The sequence below is a fragment of the Natrix helvetica genome, assembly GCF_964273705.1.
Source record: "Natrix helvetica genome assembly, chromosome: 10".
NCBI classification, from domain to species: domain Eukaryota; kingdom Metazoa; phylum Chordata; class Lepidosauria; order Squamata; family Natricidae; genus Natrix; species Natrix helvetica.
In genome coordinates, this window is record NC_138561.1 from 4,736,574 (window position 1) to 4,763,585 (window position 27,012).

At 46.6% G+C, this 27,012-nt stretch overlaps 1 protein-coding gene across 3 annotated transcripts in view; it reads right to left on the minus strand.

Moving 5' to 3' along the window:
* CPNE2 (copine 2) overlaps nt 1–27,012 on the minus strand; it is a 127,385-nt gene that overhangs the window by 11,264 nt on the left and 89,109 nt on the right. For all 3 annotated transcript variants that reach the window (XM_081963032.1, XM_081963031.1, XM_081963030.1), the window contains exons 7-12: nt 21,898–21,987; nt 21,276–21,368; nt 14,512–14,598; nt 8,821–8,880; nt 4,016–4,149; nt 1,283–1,337 (exon numbers count right to left, since the gene is read on the minus strand). In XM_081963032.1, the coding sequence (XP_081819158.1) occupies nt 1,283–1,337; nt 4,016–4,149; nt 8,821–8,880; nt 14,512–14,598; nt 21,276–21,368; nt 21,898–21,987 (519 nt within the window). The remainder of the gene's footprint in view (nt 1–1,282; nt 1,338–4,015; nt 4,150–8,820; nt 8,881–14,511; nt 14,599–21,275; nt 21,369–21,897; nt 21,988–27,012) is intronic.

Below are 27,012 nucleotides of genomic sequence, written 5' to 3' on the forward strand. Positions count from 1 at the left end.
AGAGTCTTTGTCTCTGTCTTCAAGGCTATGTATGACCTGGATTTGAAGTTCTGATGGCCAGGCCCCTCTGCCCCAGCCATCACAGAATCACATTAATTTCTGGTTTCCATCAAAAAAAAAAAAAGTCCATTACCCAGTCAATGGCTTTGCTTAACAACGGCTGTATCCACTTCGCTATTGTTGCATTTGAAAGTCTTTTCAGGCGCTCCGCTCCGCTGAGGAAACATCTCCGTTCCCAGCCGAGCTGGTGGAGCGCAGGCATGCGTCGTTGCTTCGCCAGGGGCGGGGCAAGACTGTACTTCCGGTTTTAGCGCCGGAAGGGAGCGCGCGAGCCAGGTGGAGCGCTGAAAGGGAGCGCGCGAGCCAGGTGGAGCGCTGAAAGGGAGCGCGCGCGATCCGGTGCGATCCAGCAGGAACCCACCACTGGTGCATTTTGAGTTGTGCTCGTCCAAAAAATGCTGACGATGTCTCCTCAAACGGTGATGAAACATTTGCAACCAAATTGCCAAGTTCGGAGTTCAAACCAACACACCTAACTACCAACCGGAGCTACTAATGTTCAAGCACATTTCAATCCCTTAAGAACTGCCACAACTTGATCACAATCCCATGCTTAATAACGATTGTAAGTCCAGGATTACCTAGCATGGCAATCAGACAGAAGACTTAACAGATGCGTTTACACAACTGCCTGAATTGGGGAATGTGTTGTGGTTTGTCAGGGTGTGTGAACCCAGCTTGTGGAGTTAGGTTTTGACCCCATAGTTTGTGTAGAGCTCTACTGCAGGGGTGTCCAAACTTGGGAACTTTAAGACCTGTGGACATGGCTGGCTGGGGAATTCTGGGAGTTGAAGTCCACAAGTCTTAAAGTTCCCAAGTTTGGACACCCCTGCTCTACTGCAATAGGTTGAGAAAGCAGGTAGAACATAAATCTTGAGAGGCTCAACGATACCCAATGATTCTCCAGATCTCAAGTAAGAATTTGAACATCAGTTACCTTATTAGATTAAAAATGACGACTATGACTTCTTTAATTTAGGATATTAACTAAAGCAACTACAATCTTTGTGCCCTTTGGAGAGGTGTGGTGTTCAACTCCCAGAATTCCTGGCCCTTGCTAAGTATTCTGGGAGTTGAAGTCAACCTCTCTTGGCCAGAGCATCTCTCTGAGTTTGGAAGGGGTCTCTGTTGGTTCAAAACCAGGAAAGAAGCAATGAAACTTTCATCCTACCTAAAGATGCTCATGCAGTGAAACATTCTAAAGCCAAGAATCCTGATTTACCTTCCAGTCTGGTGGGAGTTGGGCCCCAAATCCCAAGGCAGGAAACATTTTGTCTCTGCAAAAGAACCAAGAAGAAACAGAACAAACATGAGAGGCCTTGGGAGGAAATGTCCTTTGCCAGCACTGGCTTCTCCTATCTTTAAACATCTCAAAGCTAAGTGCTCCCTATTTGGGGCAGATATGAAAAATCCCTAAACTCTGCCAACCTGCCTTCCATTGAGGACCTGTGCACTGCATGAGTCAAAAAGAGGGCTGTGAAAATATCTGCAGACCCCTCGCATCCTGGACATAAATGGTTTCAACTTCTACCCTCAAAAAGATGCTATGGACCACTGCACAACAAGACAACTAGACACAAGAACGGTTTTCCCCCCTGAATGCCATCACTCTGCTAAACAAATAATGCCCTCACCACTGTCAAACTATTCCCTAAGGCTTCATTACTATTACTATTAGTCTTCTCATTGTTTCCTATCACCCATCTCCTCCCACTTATGACTGCAGGACTGTAACTTTGTTGCTTATATCCTTAAGATTTATATTGATATTGATGATTTCCTGATTGCTTATTTGTACCCCATGACTATCATTAAGTGTTGTACCTTATGATTCTTGACGAATGTATCTTGTCTTTTTTGTATACTGAGAGCATCTGCACCAAAGACAAATTCCTTGTGTGTCCAATCACACTTGCCAATCAAGAATTCTGTTCTGTTCTGTTCTAGTCTATTCCACTCCACTCCATTCTTCTATTCTGTTCTGTTCTATTCTATTTCTATTCTATTCTATTTATTCCAATCTCCTATTCCAGCGATGGCGAACCATTTTTGGCTCGCGTGCCACAAGTGGGGGGAGCGCGGGGGGGTCGTGTGCGGGCGTGCCGCACCCATAATGCAACGCGCCCCCAGTGCGCATGCGCGCACAACGCGCCCATTTTTGCATGATTTTTTTCGCCTTCCCCAGACTCCAGAGGCTTTATAGGAGCCTGGGGAGGGCGAAAAGAGCCTCCCCCGCCCCCCCCCGGAGGCTTCAGGGAACGTCCGGAGGCTTCCCTGAAGCCTTCGGAACACTTAAAACCTCCCCACCACCCCCGGAGGTTTCAGGGAACGTCCGGAGGCTTCCCTGAAGCCTTCGGAACACTTAAAACCAACCTCCGAGCAACCCGGACTTCCGTGTTGCTCGGATGGTCGTTTTAAGCGCTCTGAAGGCTTCAGGGAAGCCTCGGGACGGTCCCTGAACAGGCACGAGACGTACGTCTCCATCGCCCGGGCCCGGATCGCCTCCACCGCGCGGCGCCTCAGGCTCAGCGTCCTTGCGCCCGGCCTTCACATCGCTGCCGCCACCGCCGCTAGGACGGGGTCGGCCGAAGGGAAGTCCGTCAGGCTTCAGCTGCGCCGCCCTCGCCTCCTCCTCCTCCTCCTCTAGCCGCGCCATCGTAAGGATTAAGGCGAAAGGGGGCGGGGGCGGGGAAAGCGAAGGGGGCTTTGCATGATTTTTTCGCCTTCCCCAGGTTCCAGAGGCTTTATAGGAGCCTGGGGAGGGCGAAAAGAGCCTCCCCCACCCCCCCGCCCCCCCAGAGGCTTCACGGAACGCTCGAACGCGGCGCCGGGGCCCGGCAGGCAGCGAACGAGTCGGAGCCTGCCGACTGGAGGAAGAGGGTGAGAGGGGGGTCCTGTGAACGGCGGCAGCAGCGGCGACAATAGTCGCAACTCGGCTGCCTGCCACCTTTCCCCTCCTTTGTCTCCCAGCCGGGGCGGCCAGCCGGCAAGTTACGACTATTGTCGCCGCTGCTGTCCCCGTTCACAGGACCCGCCTCTCACCCTCTTCCTCCAGTCGGCAGGCTCCGACTCGTTCGCTGCCTGCCGGGCCCCGGCGCCGCGTTCGAGCCGGTGGGGGAAAGGAGGAGGAGAAGGAGGACAACAAAGCCCCCTTCGCTTTCCCCGCCGCCACCCCCTTTCGCCTTAATCCTTGCGATGGCGCGGCTAGAGGAGGAGGAGGAGGAGGCGAGGGCGGCGTCCTAGCGGCGGTGGCAGCGATGTGAAGGCTGGGCGCAAGGACGCCGAGCCTGAGGCGCCGCGCAGTGGAGGCGATCCGGGCCCGGGCGATGGAGACGTACGTCTCGTGCCTGTTCAGGGACCGTCCCGAGGCTTCCCTGAAGCCTTCAGAGCGCTTAAAACGACCATGCGAGCAACACGGAAGTCCGGGTTGCTCGGAGGTTGGTTTTAAGTGTTCCGAAGGCTTCAGGGAAGCCTCGGGACGTTCCCTGAAGCCTCCGGGGAGGCGGGGGAGGCTCTTTTCGCCCTCCCCAGGCTCCTATAAAGCCTCTGGAGCCTGGGGAAGGCGAAAAATAGCTTTTAAAAAGGTGAACTCAGCTGCATGCCCTGACAAATGGCTCTGCGTGCCACTTGTGGCACGCGTGCCATAGGTTCGCCATCACGGTCCTATTCTATTTTATTTATTCCAATCTCCTATTCTATTCTATTCTATTTATTCCAATCTCCTATTCTATTCTATTCTATTTATTCCAATCTCCTATTCTATTCTATTCTATTCTATTCTATTCTATTCTATTCTATTCCATTCCATTCCATTCCATCTCAATTGTGATAGCAGCCACCGAGTGAGTTCTGTTTTCAAACCACTTCTGAAAACGCTCGAAACGGCCCTTTTGCCCCTCGGGACCTAATCTTCAAAATAGAACACTTGGTGCGTGGCCTATTGTGTACCACTTACGTGTCATAGTCTTGGATGATCTGTCCGACTGCCCAGATGGCTGAAAGGTATTCGTTGGTACCCATGGGGTTAATGTAGTGCAAAGAGGTCGGATCCCGAGGATTTCCGTTGGACGCCGTGAAGTCGATTCCAACCTGCATGGAAAGATGGCAAAGAGATCCCCTTGTATTCCTGAAGTTGCTCTGGGGGGAAAGGAGAGGCTGGCTGAGAGATTCAGCTTTGCTTGAGCAGGGGGTTGGACTCGAATAGGGTTCCCCAATCTTTCGGACCTCAGGGACCACTAAATTCATAATTTTAAATCTCCTGGACCACTAATATGATCTGCCTAATGACCGGCTGGGTGAGCGTGGCTAGGTGGTCATGTGACTGGGTGGGCGTGGCCAACTTGATGTCACTCACGTCAAGGGGTGCCACGCCAGTCTCTACTCCCTGGCCCGGCTGGGCTCCTTAGGGCCCCAACAGGAAGCCATTGCTGGAGCTAAGCAGCCCCCAGGAGAAAGAGTTGGCAAAACAGCTCAGTTCAAATTGGATCTAACGGAGAAGGAGGCTCAGCAGAAGCACCTCACTGAGGACTAGGAGCATAGGCTTTCCAAGCAGAGGGAAGTGCTGCAGGAGTTCAAGGCCAGGTACCGGCCCCTGGAGGCTCACTGGGCTGAGATGGTCAGCCAGTTCCAGGCCATAATGCAGTCCCACTGGGATGAGGCCCTCCGGCTCTTTGCCACCAACAGCACTTCCCTCCAGCCTTCACCCAAAGCCCCCCACCAGGAGGCTGAAGCAGACCCCGAGTAGAATTTCTGCCCCCCTCCGACCCACATAAAAAGACCCCGAAGGGGGAGACTCTCTGCAGCAACACAAGCGTTCATTGCACGTATCCATCCCAGGGTCCGTAGTTTGAGGACCCCTGATTTAGTGCAATATAAAAAATGGAAATAATTTTTCTGTGGATCACCAAAATGTTCTCACGGACAAACCAGTTGGTGAGTGCTAGACTAGAAGGCCTCCAAGGCCCCTTCCAACTTGGTTATTCTGTCAAATGAGAAACAGCACTTTCTTCTCCTTTGACCAGAAAGTCTCACCTGCTGAATTAGATGTAAAAAGCAAGCTTTGATATTTACATTATAGCACATGGCTTCCTTTTCCTGGCTTTATCTGTGCCCGTAAGCTAATTAGGGTTAGAACTGATGAACATTTGAACGGGAGTCCCAAAGGTGCTTTTGAGGCAAACTGGACTTTCTGGTTTTTCTCTGAAGATGTTTCGCTTCTCATCCAAGAAGCTTCCTCAGCTCTGACTGGATGGTGGAGCTGAAGAAGCTTCTTGGATGAGAAGCGAAAGGTTAGACAGGTAAGTTTAAAAGCATGTGATGCTACTGAAGCCAAGGAATCCACAAATAAATCAAGTGTTCCTTGAAGCACGAAATCCTTGAGTTGTGACCCTAATTGGGATCAGAACGTCCATCACTAAGCGATGCAGTCATTAAGTGAGCCATGCCCAATTTTTGCTCTGGTTGTTAAGCGAATCACACAGTCATTAGGCAAATCCAGCTGCCTCCATTGATTTTGCTTGTCCAGAGCCCCCCTCCCCCCCTCAGAAAGATCACAAATGGTGATCCTGTGATCCCCAGGATATTGCAACCATTGTAACTACATGCCAGTTGCCAAGGGCCCAAATTTTGATGCTGTGAACGCGGGCATGCTCTGAGAATTCTAAGCATGAGGGCCAGTGACATTTCCCTTTTTAAGGGCTGTTGCAACTTTGGTCGCTAAATGAATCGTTGCAAATTGAGGACTACCTGTTTGCAGAGGTGACTGGAAAGCTGTCGGGAATCGAAAGCGACCCAGGAGAAATCAGGAAGAGCATCTCTCGCGGGGATCGCTTCACCCTCTAAATTGCTGCTCATCCCTGAACTAAACATCCCAGTTTCTAAATATCTTCTCTGCCCACCAGAGTTAAGCTCAAACTAAGAGTGTCCATCGTGGCTGGCTGGGGAATTCTGGGAGTTGAAGGGCACGAGTCTTAAAGTTGCCAAAGTTGGACACCCCTATTCTAAAACTTTCCCAAATAAATCTAATCTAGAAATAAAGAGACATTTCCGGACAGTGAGAACAATTAACCTGTGGAACGGCTTGCTTCTTGTGAATGCTCCATCACTAGATTAGATTTATTTGGGAAAGTTTTAGAATCACTGGGGGTTTTTAAGAAGAGACTGGACAACCGTTTGTCTGGAATGGTGTAAGGTCTCCTGCTTGAGTAGGAGGCTGGACTAGAAGACCTCCAAGGTCCCTTCCATCTCAGTTATTCTGCATTCCTCTCTGATGTCAGATTTAGAGAGATGCCAAGGTCCTGGTTTTGCATTTCATATGCCCTGAAATGGTGTCGTTATGCAACCAGTTCATGCTGCACAGAGAACACATTTGTGCCCGTTCCCGTTTCTATGGCAATACTTCCCCCCTTTTCCTGTGTGTCTCCTTAAATCAACACAACAAATCAAAACTGAAGCCCCACATTTGCGCACAGCACTTCAAAACTCCTGCAGGCTGCACCTCGAAAGATTATTTTGGCACAAGGGGTTGGAAGGCCAAGATTCATAGCTTTCCTAGGATACCAAGCCAGCTGCCGGTGGGAAGAAAGAGTAAAATCCTCTATTGCATGTAGGAGACTTGAATAGAATAGAGCTGGAAGGGACCTTGGAGGTCTTCCAGTCCAACCCCCTGCTCAAGCAGGAGACCCTGCACCATTTCATACAAATTGCTATCCAGACTTTTCTTAGAAGCCTCCAGTGATGGAGCATCCACAACTTCTGGTGGCAAGCTGTTCCACTGGTTGATTGCTCTGTCAAGGAATTTCTCCTTAGTTCTAGGTTGCTTCTCTCCTTGATTATGAATAGAATGAATGAGCTGGAAGGGACCTTGGAGGTCGTCTAGTCCAGCCCCCTGCTCAAGCAGGGGAACCTATACTCTTCCAGATAAGTGGCTGTCCAGTTTCTTCTTAAAAACTTCCAGGGATGATTAGTTTCCATCCATTGCTTTGATGCTGGTGGTTTGGGAAATAAATTGACCCCCTCTTCTTTGTGGCAGCCCCTGAAATACTGGAATACTGCTACCATGTCTCCCCCTAGTCCTTCTTTTCTCTAGACCAGGGGTGTCCAAACTTGGGAACTTTAAGACTTGTGGACTTCAACTCCCAGAATTCCCCAGCCAGCATGGCTGGCTGGGGAATTCTGGGAGTTGAAATCCACAAGCCTTAAAGTTCCCAAGTTTGGACAGCCCTGCTCTAGACTAACCAAATCCAAATTCCTGCAACTGTTTTTTATATGTTTTAGTCTTCAGGCCCTTCATCATCTTAGTTGCTCTTCTTTGCACTTTTTTTTTCCAAAGTCTCAATATCTTTTTTTTAATGTGGTGACCAAAACAGGATGCAGTATTTCAGGTGAGGCCTTACTAAGGCTTTGTAAAGCGGTATTAATACTTCACATGATTTTGATGCTATGCCTCTGTTTATACAACCAAGGATTGTATCGGCTTTTCTGGATGGTGCTATGCACTGCTGGCTCATACTGACAAACTTTCCAGGGGAAAGAGCTTTGAAGTTTTAATTCCGAATGTTATTAAAATTAGGGCAAGATCAGGCTAGTGGATCCTCCATGAAGCACCTGAAATTCTTTACATAATACCGATTGTGTTTTCCTATTTTCTTTAGTCCAAAAAAGCAATCACTGAACACACCAGTTGACCCACGGTGGCGCAGTGGTTAGAGTGCAGTAATGCAGGCTACTTCTGCTGACTGACGGCTGCCTGCAATTTGGCAGATCGAATCTCACCAGGCTCAAGGTTGACTCAGCCTTCCAGCCCTCCAAGGCGGGTAAAATGAGAACCCGGATTGTTGGGGGGCAAATAGGCTGACTCTGTAAACCACTTAGAGAGGGCTGTAAAGCACTGTGAAGCGGTATATAAGTCTAAGTGATATTGATATTGCCCGCCCTTCCTCCTTCCTTTCCTCCCTCCCTCCTTTCCTTCCTTCCTTCCTCCATTCATCCCTCACTCCCTCAGCCCTCCATCTTTCCGAGGTGGGTAAACTGAGGACCCAGATTTGGGGGGGGGGAGCGATAGGCTGACTCTGTAAACTACTTGGAGAGGGCTGTAAAGCACAGTGAAGCGGTATATAAGTCTAAGTGCTATTGCTATCTTCCTTCCTTCCTTCCTTCCTTCCTTCCTTCCTTCCTTCCTTCCTTCCTTCCTTCTACAATGGTTAGAATGCAGTATTGCACGCTCTGTCCACAGCGAGCAGTTCGATCCTGACGGGCTCAAGGCTTCCATCTTTCTGAGATGGGTAAAATGAGGACCCAGATTGTTAGGGGCAAGAGGCTAACTCCGTAAACTGCTTAGAGAGGGTTGTAAAGTACTGAGAAGTGTGAAGAATGGCCATAAGTCACTTTTTCCCGTGATGCTGCAACTCTGAACGGTCACTAAAGGAATTGTCGTAAGTCGAGGACTACCTGCATAGCATGGAAGGTCTCCTCCTGGATCTTTCGTGATGTTTCACCTTGTCTCTATGGTTCATCCTCCCAGCGTGTTGCTAAGTGGGTAGTAAACTTCTTGTCAGGGTTTTGTTGTACCAGAGAGCAGCCCACACCCTATAATTTTGCGGGCCACGGTGGGGCATATTTCCACTCAGGAAACAAGCTTTTTTTCCAACTTCCAGGCGTAAGTGATGCTTTAATTAATGCTGAGATTTAACCGAGAGGCCACAACAATGATTATGTTGTTAGCGTTCATGGAAAGAAAGAAAAAATCACCAAGATCCTTACCGTAAACATTAATTGGCAGCCTCCGAGGATGTAATCCAGGAAGGAGTAATCTCGGGTGATCTTAAAAGACCAAGGGGGAAGATTTGGGAGGAGGGGAGAAAGAAAGAAAGGAGAAACAGAGCAAGTTAATGCAAAAGCAAGACTGCTTCACAAAACACTCATTTATTCCTCCATATTAGTTCAGTGCTTCTCAACGTTGGCAATTTTAAGATGTGTGGATTTCAACTCCCAGAATTCCCCAGTGTTCTGACCGAGGCTTCCCAAGAGCCTGAAGCAAACTCCTGGTCCCGACAAAAATCCCTTTTATTAATTTCCTGTGAATTCTGCTCCTTCACATCCAGCAAAGTCCTTCGAGGGAGGATTTACAGTCACGGACCTTCTCTGGCTTGGAGAGATGCCAGGCTGATATCTGCAAAACATGGCAAGGAGTCTCGGAGAGTCACAAACCAATGAAGCGAACTAATTGTCTCCTGCAAACTCCATTCCCCTTTCGCTCCTCTTTTATTTCCTCTGGGAGGGGCCATTCATCGTCCACTTGAGGTCTTCCTCCCAAAACGACCCCTGTTCTTTAGCTGTTCCTTTCATCTGAAAACTCTGTGCATTCGCACATTGAGAACAGGCTCCAGCTGTTCCTCTGCCTCACTGATGTCTGACTCCGAAGGCAGCTGATAACTGGCATACAGCCCTTGCCCCCTCTCTGCCTCCGATACAGAGCCCTCATCAGAGCCTCCCCCAGACTCCAGGACTGGCCCATGTTCCTCCCAAACCTCCTCACTGTCCGAATCTGCGGGTCACAACCCCCAGCCAAGAATTAACTTCAACTCCCAGAATCCTCTAGCATGTTCAGCTGGAGAATTCTGGGAGTTGAAGTCCACATGTCTTAGATTTGCCAAAGCTGAGAAACAATCTTCTAGTTTGAATCTCCTGGGATCCATCACATTTCCAAACCCTGTGGCTGGATTTATACCACACATTTACCATTTAAACCAAGGGAAATGAAACCACAACTGTTCTGCAAGATGGTATCGAGATGGTACATCGTGGTTTCAAGTCGTAACCTGGTTCACACGGGATAGCCTGGGAATGCTACGATCCTCTGCACCACAAGCCACTTAACCGTTGCTTTTAACTTCAGCCTGGAATGTTTGAGTGTACTCAGCTGTGCAGCCTATCAAAAGCAGCAGATCGGAGGGGGGGGTGTTTGTGTGTGAGACATTGCTAGGAGGCTTTCTGTTTTGTGTCAACAAAGGTCTTGTCGTGCCAACATTCTCCTTTATTCTCTTGGACAGATTTGTCCGAGAAAGTTAATGATAGTTGAACGGTTACTAAGCTATCGCCTATGGCAGGATTTCCCAGCTTTTATTATTATTTTTTATTTCATTGAGTTTGTCAAACATGTAAAAGATAACAGGTATAAACATAAATATGAACACATTTAAATATGAGCCAGCAGTGGGCAGCAGCTGCCAAAAAAGCCAACACAGTTCTAGGCTGCATCAACAGAGGGAGAGAATCAAGATCACGTGAAGTGTTGATATCACTTTATAAGATCTTGGTAAGGCCACACTTGGAATACTGCATTCAGTTCTGGTCACCACGATGTAAAAAAGATGTGGAGACTCTAGAAAGAGTGCAGAGAAGAGCAACAAAGAGGATTAGGGGACTGGAGACTAAAACATATGAAGAACCGTTGCAGGAACTGGGTATGTCTAGTTTAATGAAAAGAAGGACTAGGGGAGACATGATAGCAGTGTTTCAATATCTCAGGGGTTGCCCCAAAGAAGAGGGAGTCAAGCTATTCTCCAAGGCACCTGAGGGTAGAACAAGAAGCAATGGGTGGAAACTAATCAAGGAGAGAAGCAACTTAGAACTGAGGAGAAATTTCCTGACAGTTAGAACAATTAATCAGTGGAACAGAAATTGCCTCCAGAAGTTGTGAATGCCCCAACACTGGAAGTCTTTCAGAAGATGTTGGATAGCCATCTGTCTGAAACGGTATAGGGTTTCCTGCGTAGGCAGGGGGTTGGACTAGAAGACCTCCAAGGTCCCTTCCAACACTACTATTGTATTATTGTACAGTAAATGGGGTGCAAATAAATGGGGACAGTAGGATAGGGACAGTAGCCACGCTGGTGCGCTTATGCACAGACCTCTTAGGAATGGGGTGAGGTCAACAGTAGACAGTCTTAGGTTAAATTTGTGGAGGTCTGGGGATGTAACAATAGAGTCAGGTTGAGCATTCCAGGCATTGACCACTCTGTTGTTGAAGTTGTATTTTTTGCACTTGAGTCTGCAGCAGTTTACCTTGAGTTTGTATCTATTGTTCTTGGCAACTTTAAGATGAGGACACTTCAATTCCCAGAATTCCCCAATCTTCATGGGATCCTACTCATAGTGAGGCTGAGGACTGCAATTTGAAAGCTTGCACACCAAAGTAGCCTAAGCTCAAAGGGGACCAGATGCAGAAACCCTGCCTTGGCGTATTGTAGTGAATTAGGCCAATACATGAAGCTTTAAAAGGCATTACATGTAGACCTCAACCTAGGACGATAAAGGAGCCTGCCCGTTATAGACATAAGAGGTGACAGTTGTAAAGAAGATCATCACATCAGAATGGATGGAAACTAATCAAGGAGAGAAGCAAGCAGGAATTTAGGAGAACAGGGAGGACAATTAACCCGTGGAACAGCTTGCCACCAGAAATCGTGGGCGCCCCATCACTGGGGTTTTAAAAGAAGAGACTGGACAGTCACTTGTCTGATTTGGTATAGGATCTCCTGCTTGAGAAGGGGGCTGGACTAGAAGACCTCCAAGGTCCCTTCCAACTCTATTCTGCTTCTGATCATGAGACCTGAGAGTAAATATGTATGTATGATGTATGTATGTATGTATGTATGTATGTATGTATGTATGTATGTAGGTAGGTAGGTAGGTAGGTAGGTAGGTAGGTAGGTATACCTTTGCTGAAATCTTTAAATGCAGAGGTGCTTTTCCAAAAGGCAGTTGGGACTTCTTGGTTTTTTCTTTTAAAGACGTTTCGTTTCTTATTCGAGAAGCTTCTTCAGTTCTTCTGGAAAAGCTTCTTGGATGAGAAGCAAAACATCTTCAAGGAAAAACAGAGAAAGTCCAGGTGCCTTTTGAAAATGGGGACTTTCAGCAAAAACATCACAAATCCCAGGCACATCCGCATGGGCAAATGGTCATAAATGTGGACCAGTTGATGAGCAGTGGAAATGTGGGAGGGGCAGGTGATGCTACTTTGGAACTAGATTGTAAGTCTCTTTTGAGGAGGTCCGTCATAACTTCGAACGGTTGCTACCTGACCAGACGCAAGTCAAGGACTGCTTGTATGTATTTTGGGTGCAGCTTGTTACAGGTATACAGCAATTATGCTTCATTAATTGTTTTGGGGTTTTGTGTGAACCCAGGGCATAGCACAGAATCAATATGGAGCCGTGGAAGCTGACAGCATATTCAACAGTGAGGAGGTTGGGGAGGAACATGGACCGGTCCTGGCTCGGATGAGGGCTCTATGTCAGAGGTAGAGAGGGGGCCAGGACTGCCTGACAGTTATCAGCTGCATTCAGAGTCAGACCTCAGTGGGGCAGAAGAACAGCTGGAGCCTATTCCCGATATGCATATGCACAGAGTTGCCAGGAGAAAGGAACAGCTAAGGAACAAGGGCTGACTCGGGAGTAAAGGCACAGGTAGATGGTGAATGGCCCTTCCCATGGGGAATAAAGAGGAGCGAAAGGGGAGTGGAGTTTGCAGGAGACCATTAGTTCAATTCATTAGGGGGAAGATCTGTTCCTGACTTCTTGCCAAGGAATTGCCGCTACAGCGTGGAGTTTGGAAGATATCCGCCTGGCAGCTCTCCAAACCTGATAAAAGCCTGTCATTGTGAAATCTCAAGAAAGACTGTCGGTCGGGACGTTGCTGGAGAGGAATTCCCTTGAAACTAAATAAAAGGGGTTTGATGGGGACGAGGAGTCGGCTTCGTGCTTTTGGGAAGCCTCGGTCAGAAGACGGGGATCAAATCTGTGCTGTTCTAGACCATTTTTGCTCATTTCTCTTTTACCTGATTCACTTCCTCCTCTGAGCTGAATAAGAGGGAGAGCTCGCTTCATGGAAATGTTGAGCTCAACTGTGGTCGTTAAGTCAAGGACTGTCTGTAGTCTTCAAAGCAGGAGTCAAGAGGGACTAGAACCTTGTTCCCTTTGCAAAAGTCTCGGCTCACACCCCGAATGGGGCAGAAAAGCATCTTCCTGTTTGGCTGAAGCCCGATCTGCCTCCTCCAATTTGGTGGAATGACAGCTTAATCAGGCCTTGTGTTTGCCTTCATCCTGGCTTGTCAGTTTGGCATTTTAAAAAAAAATCACTGTGTTTGTCCCAGAGTCGAGACTTTGGCCTTCTGATGATTAGATGCCATTCCAGCAATCTCGGTATTATGTCCGTAATTATGATTTTAATGCAAACCTGAAAGCGGTTTAGCTGTTCTAATCCATCAAACTGAAAAGCAAAGGTCTTCCTTGTCTGAAAGAGTGAATCACTCAAGAGGGTTTATAATTTCAGAACTGGAGAAGAAGTTAATTTATGGACTGCAGTCCTGAGTTGAGTAATAAGAGTCCTTTGGCCATAATTTTCTGAGAAGAAGTTTAGGCACATGAGGGTTCTTTATTTGAACTACTTGATAATATGCCACTGAGGCTTCAAAAGGACTTTTCCATTACAGCACACTCTGGCATTTATACACTTTTACCAATATCTAAATAGGGCCACTGGCTAAGGCGCTGAGCTTGTCGATCAGAAAGGCTGGCAGTTCAGTGGTTCGAATCCCTAGCTCTGCATAACTGAGAGAGCTCCTGTTACTTGTCCCAGCTTCTGCCAACCTAGCAGTTCGAAAGCACGTAAAAATGCAAGTAGAAAAATAGGAACCACCTTTGGTGGGAAGGGAACAGCGTTCTGTGCGTCTTCTTTGTTTAGTCATGCCGGCCACATGACCACGGAGACGTCTTCGGGCAGCGCTGGCTCTTTGGCTTAGAAATAGAGTCAGGAACAACTAGCACATATGTGCTAGGGAAACCTTTACCTTGCCATCTCAGTATCTCACTTCTACCTTCCCTTATGCGCGGGCATTTTAAAAAATACTTCAGTGCTGAGACCATAAACACAGGTCGTCCTTGGGTTACAACCATTTATTTCATGACCACATGATTCAATTAAAATCTGTGGCAAAAAAGGCCGTAAGATGGAATGCATCTCTGTCTTAGTCCTCTACTTATGACCAGTCAGTTTCCAAGTTTTTAAGTATTTCAAAGTCTTAGTACTGCTTTAGAAATCCTTAGTAAGACCACAGCTGGAATTCCGCATCCAGTTTTGGTCACCACATTACAAAAAAAAATATGTTGAGTCTTTGGAAAAAGTGCAGAGAAGAGCAACAAAGATGATTAAAGGCATGAAGACTAAAAGATATGAAGAACGGCTGCAGGAATTGGGTATGTCTAGTCTAGAGAAAAGAAGGATGTGGGGTGACATGAAAGGTCTTAAAATGGGGCAAAATTCACTTAACAAATGTCTCTCTTGGCAACGGAAATTTTGGGCTCAATTGTGGTCGTAAGTCGAGGACTGCCTGTACGTATTTCTAAAAAAGCCCAAAGGAAGTCATCCATGCTTCTGAGAAGCAGAACTTACTTTGCAGGACTTGACAATGATGATGCCCGAATTCTTGTAGCTCCTTTTCTTCTTCTGTTTTTTGGGATTGATGCATTCAAACTCTGCCTGCGTATTATTATTTTTAGAAAGAAAGGAAGACCATGGTCAATACAATAATCTTGATTTCTGCCCCACCCCCCCTTTTTAAAAAAATACGTTAGTTGTCCTGTAGTTACTGGGAAAGCTGAGATTTACAATTTCAAAACGTTTTATGGGTAACCAAGTTGGGGAAGAATGGCTTAAACCAGTTGTTCTCAACGGTAGCTACTTTAAGACGTGTGGGCTTCAATTCCAAGAATTCCCAAGCTGGCTGGGAAATTCTGGGAATTGAAGTCCACACATCTTAAAGTGGCCACCGTTGAGAAACACTTCTGGAGGCAAGTTGTTCCACTGATTAATTGTTCTAACTGTCAGGAAATTTCTCCTTATATTTTGGGACCTATTAGGGAGGAGCGATCTTCACCCTCTTTCTGCCACACAATTTAAAGGTAGCCCTTGATTTACAAGGCGAATGTACGTGTCCTGGGATAATGTTGCAGGATCCAATCTGGGTCAGTCACTGGGACCAGAGGTTTTGTCCTTCGAGTTTTCGGACTCGTGCTAGAGCACATTTTCAGGGAAATTCTCTCTAGTATTTGTCACACTTATGACCGTTGCAACATCCCCATGATTAGGTGTTCAAAATTCAGATGCTTGGTAAGTGACACATATTTATGATGTTGGCAGGGTCTCAAGGTCATATGACCCCCTTTTGTGACCTTCTGACAATGGGGAAGCCAGATTCACTTAACAACTGCAGTGATTCACTTAATAATGGTGGAAGGGAAGGTTGTAAAGTGGAGCAAAACTCAAGTATGTTTCATGTAGAAACATAATTTTTGGGATCCATTGTGGTTGGAAGTCAAGGGCTACCTGTATCCACCTTTCACTGCCTCTTTGCCTTCTGGAATCCAGACTACAATCCACCACACACAAGACCTCACTGTCAGGCCTGCAGCCATCTTTTCTTTTGGATCTTTGGCCTGCCACACTTTCTATTATTCTACTATGCATTTTCTATTGTGGGAAAATGGGAGGGGGGGTGTAGGAGTTAGATGATAAGTAGCCATAACAGAATTCTTTCTAGAAAGCCAAGGTCATCCTTTGTCTCTGCACCTCTGTACCTGACTGGAACTGGATGGGTGGAACTGCCAGCATGGCAGTGGGAGATTGGACCATGGGATGAACTTGTGGGTGTGGGGGCAAGATCTTGAACTTTCAACTGGGTGGGGAAAACCAGGAAGCTTTCAGATTCATGTTTCCCCAGATGTGCCAACATGGCTCTCTTAATAAGTTGGAACTTTAAGCAATATTTTGCCTTGGACTCTGGATGCTATTTGGAACCCTGACACTGACCTAACCCTTGTTCTTCACTCTGCACCCCTCAATTGCTCCATTTCCCCTGGTACACTTTCTATCCACACACCTCTGGATGCAACCCTTCAGGTTAGCTCTAGGCAGGCTTGTTGGCAAGAGATGTGTGTTGGCTTCTGTCCAGAGCATCCTGCCAAGCCATGTAGCATCCCTGAGGTTTCCTAGAGTGTTGAGATGGGTTGAACATCTGCCTGAGCTATTTACAGCCAGCAACTACATATAGAAGCCGTAGGTTCCAGAGAGAAACCAATGTAGAAGCAGCAGATGAGCGCAGTGGGGCTTCGAGTTGAAATGAGGAAGGATGTGATTACTCACTAGATAAACAAAGGCATGCATCCATTTTATTTTTAAGCTCCTTACGCAGGAGCACAAGATAGGATCAAGAAAGGCATAAATAAATAGCAGCCTGGAAGACAAAATTAAAATGCCATTTCTAGCCTCCAAAGAGCTTTGAAGTAATAACTGCAAACGGTCATTTAAACAAGAGATCTGCTGACGCTTGATGTCCCTGCAAAAGGGCTGGAGTTCCCTCACAATTTAGAGAGCATTTTCTTTCGGTCTCCAAGCACTAAAGAAATTCTGTTTTTTAAATGACCTAAATTGTGAGATTTTGGAATTCTCCATTAGCTTCACATTTCATGAATTCACGCAGTAGGTTAGAAGCTGGCGACTGACCAACTTACATAACCTTCCATCTGTTTATTTCATTCAGTTGTTAAACTTATGCCTCGTCTCTCCAAGCTGGTAGAGATAGCGCTTCCTCCTCCCAATATTTCCTTGCAACAACCCTGTGAGGTAGGCTGAGCTAAGAAGGAACGTGTCAGGGTTCCAAATAGCATCCAAAAGTAAATCAGAGTGGGTATTGTATTGTGCAAGGCAAAGTATTGTGCAAAGTTCCAATTTATTAAGAGAGCCATATTGGCACATCTGGGAAAACCCGAATCTGAAAGCTTCCCGGTTTTCCCCACCCAGTTGAAAGTTCAAGACCTTGCCCCCACACCCACCTGTCCATCACATGGTCCAATTTCCTGCTGGCAGTTCCACCCATCCAGTTCCGGTCAGGTGCAGAGGTGCAGAGACAAAGGATGACCTTGGTTTTCTAGAAAGAATTTTTGTTATGGCTACATCGCATCTCATTCCTACCATCCTCCCTCCCATTTTCCCACCATAGAAAATGCATGGTAGAATAATAGAAAGTGACTTGTGGACTTTTATGACTTGTGGACTTCAACTCCCAGAATTCCTGAGCCAGCCATGTTCTGGAAGTTGAATTCAGGGAGTTGGAGTCCACAAGCCATGGTTCCCTACCCCTACCTTAGTTGATAGGAGACTAGAACTCTCCTAGTCTGGTGCTGTAACCACTACCACATCCTGTCTCTTGGGCTGATATCGGAACCCCCAAACCCTTCCATGGTTGAGGACAATCTAAAACACTAGGTTTCCCTAGCTGTGTTCCAGGACCTTCACCATGATCCAGAAGGGCTCTCTTGATATTCTGGAATACTGGCTTATGCAAACTCACATTGCCTGTCTTAACCAAGATCCTCAAAGAACCAAGACATTCAAAACAAAGGAAGAATTTGAGTTATGGCCCAGTGAAATGTAATCAGGACCTCGGAGAGCTCACTTAGGAAGTTACAGGTGGATTTTTTAAATTTTTAATTGTTGGTCTCCCCTTTCATTCAAATTGTGTCCCATTCTTAGAAGCTACTCGGACAAATCCCTGTAGTTTTCTGGGCAAGGTTTTTCAGAGATGGTTCACCTTTGCCTCTCAAAAAGTCAGGTTGTATGAAGAGAGGGTTAGAATCAAGATCATGTGAAGTATTAATACCGCTTTATAAACCCTCGGTAACACCGCAGTGGGAATACGGCATCAGTCACTATATTATAAAACAGATGTCGGGGCTCTGAAAAGAGGGCAGAAAAACAACAAAGATGATTAGGGGGCCGGAGGGTAAAACATTGCAGGAATTGGGTCTGTCTAGCCTGTTGAAAAGAAGGACTCAGGCTGACATGATAGCAGTATTTCAGTATTTGAGTGGCTGCCACACAGAAGAGGTGGGGTCAAACTATTTTTCAAAGCACCAGAAGGCAAGAAACAATGGATTGCAAATTAATCTGGAACTAAGGAGAAATGTCTTAACAATGAGAACAATCAACTAATGGAACAGAAGTTGTGTGAGCTCCATCACTGGAAGCTTTCAAGAAGAAACTGGGCAGCCATTTGTATGGCATAGGGTCCCCTATTTGAGCAGAGGGTTGGGCTAGAAGACCTCCAAGGTCCCTTCCAACTGTTATTCTATGTTCTACATTCCTTGGTAGCTGTCAGATACAAGAAACCAGGAGCCAGGACAGAGTTCAGAAGCATTGCAACTTCATTCCATGCAACCTATTGACAAAAACGTGACCTAGGCAAGACCATGGGTCAAGGCAAGACCATGGGTCAAGGCAAGACCATGGGTCAAGGCAAGACCATGGGTCAAGGCAAGACCATGGTTATTTTGAGGAGTTGCAGCACCTCCGTAGTCATGTGATCAAAAATTGGGGCACCTGGCAACTGACTCGTATTTATGACAGTTGAAGTGTCCCAGGGTCTTGTCATTTTGCAACCTTCTGACAAGAAAGGTCAATGGGGAAACCAGATTCACTTAACAACTGTGTTACTGACTTAACGCCTACTGTGATTCACTTAACAACTGTGGCAAGAAAGGTGGTAAAAGGGGGCAAAACTCACTTAACAAATGTCTCGCTTAGCAACATAGATTTTGGGCTCCATTTTGGTCATAAGTCAAGGACCACCTGAATTCACTTCAGATCATTGCTATGTGCATCTCTAACTGCGGTTTTATCTATATATATAAAAGCCAAATACCACTCACTCATCATGAAATCTCCAGAACTGTAAAGCCTACAAATGTGAAATTTGGCACATATGTTCCTCTTCTAGGTGCTCGTTAAGAAAGGATTTTTCAAAATGACCATCAGATCATCAGTATTTCTTATACAGTATTATATTAACACGTGTTGATGCTAAGGAGTTAGACGTTCTACTCCCCCTCCCCACCTGAAAAGAACTCTGTTCCAACTGCCAGCTGCCTTATATGGGTGTGGCCAGCATGTGACTCATCCAGCCTGTGGACCCGACCGATCACATGGTTTCGTAGCGAAGCACGGATATCCAGCTATGTCTTATAAAATACAAAGCGTTTACAGTTCCGTTCACGACGGTCATCCCCGCCTAATGAAGTTATTCCCTGTCATTTGTACTCGACTTAATTAGAACTCCAGCCAGAAATAATTGGGAGAAGCAAAAATAATGGATCAGGCTGCAATGAGAACTCCTAAACCCGTCGATTGTGGGAGCAAGCCAGCAAGACAAACTTTCATCATAAATCAGTGGAGATCAGGACAGAGGTTTAATTGGGCAAGAAGCAGTCAACCAGCTCAAATCAAAACCGCAAGGAAGAAGAATTGAAGTTGAAAAAGGTTGATTTGCTTGGGAAACGGAGTTCAGGAGAAATAACCAGGAGAAGCTGGGGTTTTTTTTCTTTTCTTTTCTTAAAGACACATCAAGAAAGAAGCTCACAAGAGGCTTTTTAATTCAATTCCACTCATTAAACTAAGACTGGTATCTTTGAATCGCACATTAGATGAACAAACTATCGGGGCTTTTATACTGAAATAACACATTTCATCTGCAGTCAGAACTCAAAAATCACCTATAACAGCGATGGCGAACCTTTTTTGGCTCGCGTGCCATAAGTGGGGGGAGCACAGGGGGGGTCGTGTGTGGGCGTGCTGCACCCATAATGCAATGTGCGACCCCCCCCAGTGCGCATGCGCGCACTACAGGCACTCCCCCCCATTTTTACATGATTTTTTCACCCTCCCCAGGCTTCAGAGGTTTATAGGAGCCCAGGGAGAACAGCCTCCCCCCAGCCCCCCGGATGCCCTCCGGAGGCGTCAGGGAAGCCTCCCGATGGTCCCTGAAGCTTTGAGAGCGCTCAAAAGTTTGCTCGGAGGATCGTTTTTTGCACTCCGGAGGCTTCAGGGAAGCTCATGAAGCCTCCGGAGGGGGGTGGGGGAGGCTCTTTTCGCCCTCCCCAGGCTCCTCTAAAGCCTCTGAAGCCTGGGGAGGGCGAAAAATGGCTTTAAAAAAGGATGAACTCAGCTGGCCAGAGCGCACATGTGTGCTTGCCAGCTGACAGGGCAGCGCCTCGCATGCCCTGACAAATGGCTCCGTGTGCCATAGCTTCGCCATCACTGACCTATAACAAAGCGCTTTATTTGGATGAAATAGTTCAGCTGAGATCTACATCCAGGTGGTCCTCCATTTATGACCCCAACTGAGCCCCAAATTTCCATTCCTGGGCGAGACAAAGGTTAAAGTGAATTTTGCTTCATTTTACGACCTTTCTTGCCACAGTTGTTAAGTGAATCACTGCAGCTGGGAAGTATAAAATGACACGGTTAAGTGAATCTGGTTTCCCCATTCATTTGACTGGTCGGAGGTTTGCAAAAGGGGATCCCCTCACCCTGGGACACTGCGACCGTCCACCATGTGAGTCGGATGCCAAGCGCCTGAATTTTCATCCTGTGACCATGGGGATGGCGCAATGGTCGTAAGTGTGAAAAACAGTCCTAAGTCACTTTTTTCAGTTCTGTTGTAACTTCAAACCGCCTCTAAATGAACTGTCGTAAGTCGAGGACTACTCGTGTAAGTAGTCAAGGTAAACTGCAGAGGTGACTCAAAAACATATTACATTCCCTATTTTATTCTTTTCCTCTTGTATTTCACTTTTACACATGGCTTGACTGTGTAATGTCTTTATGTTTTATTCCCTGCTTTGATATGGCCTATGGGAGTGATGGCTAACCTTTTCAGCACTGCGTGCCAAAAGTGCATGCCTCTAATGCAATGCACGCATGCCTTGTATGCGCGCCATCCTCCCTGCATGCATGCACGAGCCCCACATGCAACATGCACCCTGCATGTACATGCACCTCCTGCGTGCGCCCTGCCCCCCCCCCATGCATGGCAGAGACCCAAAAATCAGCTGGCCAGCAGGTGTGCCCATGCATGGTAGAACTGAGCTGGGGGGACAGCTCGCATGCCTGCAGAGCGGGCCCTGCATGCCACCTGTGGAATGCATGCCATAGGTTCGCCATCACAGGCCTATGGGCTAACCCACAACACTAAAGAAAGAGAACTAAATGGCTAAATGGAAAGATGTCATGATATAAAACAGGAAGAAGTCCAAACTTCTTCCTGGCTAGGGTGTGAACGGCAATGCTCATCTTCACATCCACAAAGGTCCTTCAAAGCTTACCACAGAGCCATCTCTGCACATCGTGTCAACGGAAGCCTGGAACTCCCCGATGAAATCATGTCCTCCATCATTGTCGTAGTCATAGCACACAATCTGGCAGAAGAAGCAGAGGGACAATCAGGATTTTCATCCAGTTTACTGAAGTCCCCCCCAAAAATGACCCCTCTGAATTTAAAAATGTCATCCTCCTTATGAAAGAGAAGAAATTCATGAAAATGCTCACTTCTCCCAGTCTAGCTGGCTGGCAACGCATGCCTTTTTTTTAGCCATTTTTGGCCATTTTTCGGACTGTTTTGGTCTGTTTTCCGGTGCCAGCAAAGACCAGCTGGAAACCAGAAGAACAGCTGGCAAATGTGCGCGTGCCCATCGAGAGGGCTCTGCATGCCATCTCTGGCACGCGTGCCATAGGTTCACCACCACGGGCCTAAACCAGGAGTCTCCGGCCTTGGTAACATTCAGACTTGTGGATTTCAACACCCGGAATTCTCCAGCCAGCATGAATGGAGACTAACAAAGCCTGGGAGAACACCAGGTTGAGGTAGGATATTCTAACAAGAATGTAATCTCTCAGCCACAGGGGAGATAATGGATCTGAAATGGAAGAAGATGAAGAGGACAGTACCTTGATCTGCTTTTCTGTATCCCCATCGCAGAGAGATATCAAAGGCACCGTGAATGGCTTCCATACAGGATCCAGCGTGTATTTAATTACCTGCAATGGGAAGAAAGAGACAGCAAGACAAGAAAAACTTCAGACGATATTTATTTATTATTTTATACAAATAACTCAAGGCAGCAAACATGCCCAATACAAATTCCTCCCCCTATTTTCCCCACAATAACCACCCTGTAGGGCAGGGGTGTCCAAACTTGGGAACTTTAAGACTTGTGGACTTCAACTCCCAGAATTCCCCAGCCAGCATGGCTGGCTGGGGAATTCTGGGAGTTGAAGTCCACAAGTCTTAAAGTTCCCAAGTTTGGACACCCCTGCTGTAGGTTCAGCTGAGAGGGGGGGGAGACTGGCCCAAAGACCCCCAGCTAGATTTCAGAACTAAGGCGGCACTTGAACGCAGTCCCCTGGTGATTGGCCCAAAGTCACTCTGCTGGCTTTCATCGCTAAGGCAGGACTTGAACTCATGGTCTTCTACTTTCTAACTGGTGCCTTAACCACTGGCAAAACTGACCCTTTGTACTATATCAATATCAACGCTATAACACTATCTGGACCCAGGGTGGGAGCAGACATATTTTTTAAGCATTCTACTCTGTGATTGTATATAAATCAGAAGTAGGGAAGCATTCTTTTCGTTCAATCTAACCCTCTTGCAGACAAAGCTGCTTCCCAGAAAAATATGGACAGCGTTTGATGGATTGAGACGAAAAATTTCAAGAATTCCCGCAACTGGAATTCCTTTCTTGAGAACCAACAATATCCTCCTGTCTTTGGCGTCTTTCTTTCTAACTTTCCTGCGCCGTTTTACTGATAAAGGGGAAATGAATGGGAAGTCTCAGGGGTTGCCACAAAGAAGAGGGAGTCAAACTATTCTCCAAGGCATCTGAGGGTAGAACAAGAAGCAATGGGTGGAAACGAATCAAGGAGAGAAGCAACTTAGAACTGAGGAGGAATTTCCTGACAGTTAGAACAATTAATCATTGGAACAGAAGTTGCCTCCAGAAGTTGTGAATGCCCCAACACTGGAAGTCTTTCAGAAGATGTTGGATAACCATTTGTCTGAAATGGTATAGGGTTTCCTGCCTAGGCAGGGGGTTGGACTAGAAGACCTCCAAGGTCCCTTCCAACTCTGCTATTCTTAAAGAGATGAGGATTTGAGAACATTGGCCATGAATGAAGTAGGTGTGTGTCTAGTCTAAGGAAAAGAAGGACCAGGGGAGACATGATAGCAGTCTTTCAATATCTCAAGGGTTGCCACAAAGAAGAGGGAGTCAAACTATTTATCAAAGCACCTGAGGGTAGAACAAGAAGCAATGGGTGGGAACTAATCAAGGAGAGAAGCAACTTAGAACTGAGGAGAAACTTCCTGACAGTGAGAACAATTAATCAGTGGAACAGCTTGCCTCCAGAAGTTGTGAATGCCCCAACACTGGAAGTCTTTAAGAAGATGTTGGATAGCCATTTGTCTGAAACGGTATAGGGTTTCCTGCTTAGGCAGGGGGTTGGACTAGAAGACCTCCAAGGTCCCTTCCAACTCTACTATTGTATTGTATTGTATTATTGTAAGTTGGAATAACCCCGAAGAAAAGGGGGAAGAGCTGCAGCCAAGGAAACAGATAAAAGAAATCCAAGTCAGGGCAGAAACGTAATTTGAGGAAGCATGTCAGTCTTAAACCCCACCCCACCCCCATATTCTTGAGAAGATAAAACAGGGAAGAGGGGGAGCACATTCAGACTTGCAAGAATCAGAATCACTAGTTGGAAGGGACCTTAGAGGTCTTCTAGTCCAACTCCCCGCTCAGGCAGGAAACCCTATACCAGGGGTGAAATCCAGCAGGTTCTGACAGGTTCTGGAGAATGGTAGCAGAAAGTTTGAGTAGTTTATAGAACCAGAAAATACCACTTAGGCTGGCCCCAGAGTGGGGAGGAAATGGGGATTTTGTGGTACCCTTTTCCTGCCATGCCCCCCATGCTACACCCACAGAACCAGTAGTAAAAAGAAAAACCTGAATTTCACCCCTGCCCTACACCATTTCAGATCAATGGTTGTCCAATCTCCAATTCTGTTATTGCAACCTTCTAATAATGTAGCATTGGCATTTATAATTCTGCAACCTAGTCTAGACTGAAGATCAAAAAGCTTGCAACTATCTGTACGTATCACGGATTCCCAAATCTTTATCTCAGCAGCCGTTACCTAAAGCAAAGTACATAAAAGTTTTGCAATGTCTCTTCGCTAGGATCTCTGCCCCCATCAAGCTCAACACACAGCTCTGCCAAACAAAATCCTTGGGGTAGCGTCTGCCCATATCAAGCATTGTTCCCCCCAATTTGCAAATTATACCTCTACGATGCAGCTTAAACCATTGCTAGCTTTTTTTTAACCACTCGTAATGCATTCCATCCAGTATTTTCTAAATTCTTGAAGGCAAGGCTGGGGGGAAAGAATTTCCTCAAACAAATACCTTTTGCACAACAGTGCAGGCATCAAAAGAGAGATGTAAATTATTTCAGGGTTACTCAGGAAACTTTATAACTAGAGACTTTGCCTCAAATCCCAGCCAAAAAAAGGAACCTCTCTCTCCGGACCTTGTGCCTAATGTTGGATCGCTTCGACATTGTTCAGTAGAGTCCAAAACATACACTCACAACATCCCTAAGGGGTTGCAACAGACACAAGAGTCCCAGGCTCTATAATTCTCTCTTGGCAATTATATTTAGAATTCCCTGATTTGGTTATTTTTTTTAAAAAAAATCAAATTTATTGTATAGACTAGAGCTGTGATGGCGAATCTATGGCTCACATGCCAGAGGTGGCACACAGAGTCCTCTCTGAGGGGATGTGTGTGGTGGGCAGCGGATTTTCTGGGTTCTGGGGGCGCGCATGCACGCCAGCCAGCTGGTCTTCGTGCAAAGGTCAGCTGGCCAGTGTGAATGTGTGCAACGGAACCCGGAAGAGCAGCTGCCCTCCACGTGCCAGCTGCTCTCTTCTGGGTTCTGGCACTCTGGCGCATGCTCCAGTTTCGGCACTCGGTGTGGAAAAGGTTAGCCATCACTGGACTAAAGCCACAGTGGCACAGTGGTTAGAATGCAGTGTGCAGGCTACTTCTGCTGACTGCCAGCAGTTCGGCAGTTCGACTCTCACCAGACTCAAGGTTGACTCATCCTTCCATCCTTCCGAGGTGGGTAAAACGAGGACCCAGATTGTTGGGGGCAAGAGGCTGACTCTAAAAACTGCTTAGAGAGGGCTGTAAAGCACTGTGAAGCGGTATATAAGCCTAAGTGGTATTACTGTTGCCCTTCCTTCCTTCCATCCATCCATCCATAGTTTGCAGTGGTTAGAATGCAAGTACTGCAGGCTAACTCTGCCGACTGTCAGCAGTTTGATCCTGACCAGCCCAAGGTTGACTCATCCTTCCAAGGTGGGTAAAACGAGGACCCATATTGTTGGGGGCAAATAGGCTGACTCTGTAAACCACTTACGGTGCTGTGAAGCACCGTAAAGTGGTATATAAGTCTAAATGCTATTGCTATTGTTAATATCTTTTAGGAAGCGCTACTGAAGGGGTGTCCAATCTTAAGACTCGTGGGCTGGCTGAGAAATTCTAGGAGTTGACGTGCGTAAGTCCTAAAATTGTCAAGGTTTTATACCCCTGTCCTACCAAGGACTTGTAAAATGTTCAAGTTCTCTAAACTTCTTAGAATCCTAGGCTTGGAAGGGATGTTGCAGATATTCTAGTCCAACCCCCGATGATGAGTGCAGAAATTGTCAGAGCCTGGATAGTTGGCTGCCTGGTCTTTTCTCTCCGTGAGGTCAGGAGGCAAGTTTCTCCTCCACTGCTTAGGAGCATCCACTCAGGAAATAACCAAGGATGATTAGGGGGCTGGAGGCTAAAGCATATAAAGAACGTTTGCTGGAATTGGGTGTGCCTAGTTTGATGAAAAGAAGGTGACACGATAGCGGTGCTCCAATATCTCAGGGGTTGCCCCAAAGAAGAGGGAGTCAAGCTATTCCCCAAAGCACCTGAAGGCAGGACAAAAAGTAACAGGTGGAAGACATTAAAGAGAGATCTAAACTAGAACTAAGGAGAAATTTCCTGACAGTGAGAACAATTAATCAGTGGAACAGAAGTTGCCTCCAGAAGTTGTGAATGCTCCAACACTGGAAGTTTTTAAGAAGATGTTGGATAGCCATTTGTCTGGAGTGGTGTAGGGTTTCCTTCCTAGGCAGGGGGTTGGACTAGAAGGCCTCCAAGGTCCCTTCCAACCCTGTTATTCTGTTCTGCTCCACTCCATTCCATTCTATTCCAAATTCTTCCTTATTTCAAAATTGGATCTCACTCTGTTAAGTTTCCACCAAGTGGTTCTTCTCTTACCCTCTCGAGTTCTGGAGTCTAAATCCACATCTTCTTCCTTGTGACCTCCCTTTATGTATCAGAAGACTGTTATCATGCCTGCCTTTAAGCCAGGATGTCCAGCCTTGGCGATTTTAAGACCTTTAAGACCTCATGGAAGGTCTTCGAGAAAAGACCAATTATCCAGGATCTTGACAATTCCTGCATTCAGCAGGGGGTTTTGAGTAGAAGACCTGAAAAGTCCCTTCCAAGCCTAGGATTCTATAAACTTTAGAGAACTTGGAACATTTTACAAGTCTTGGGTCGGAGGGCAGGAGTGTCCAATCTTGACAACTTTAAGACTTGTGTACTTCAACTCCCAGAATTCCCCAGGTACCCATGAGTTGAAGTCCACAGGCCTTGAAGTCACCAAGGCTGCCCCCCCCCCTGCTTTAAGCTTTCTATTCGTTAATCTAAATAGCTTCACTCCATGTCATGGAAAGACTATTGTAGTTTACTGGTTGCTTCTTCATTTAAAAATTCTTTTTCAGTTCTGGAGTCTTGCTTTATGTGTGTTTTTTTCTTAATCTTATGAGCCAGGATGGAGGTGCACGTTTCTGTATGGTTTCCTTAGGGGCGTTGTTAAAAAGAACCATGCTAAAAACAACTTTAAAACCATGTTCCGTGTGCACCAGAGGTTGGGGAACAGAAGTCCCTGGGGATCGTAGGT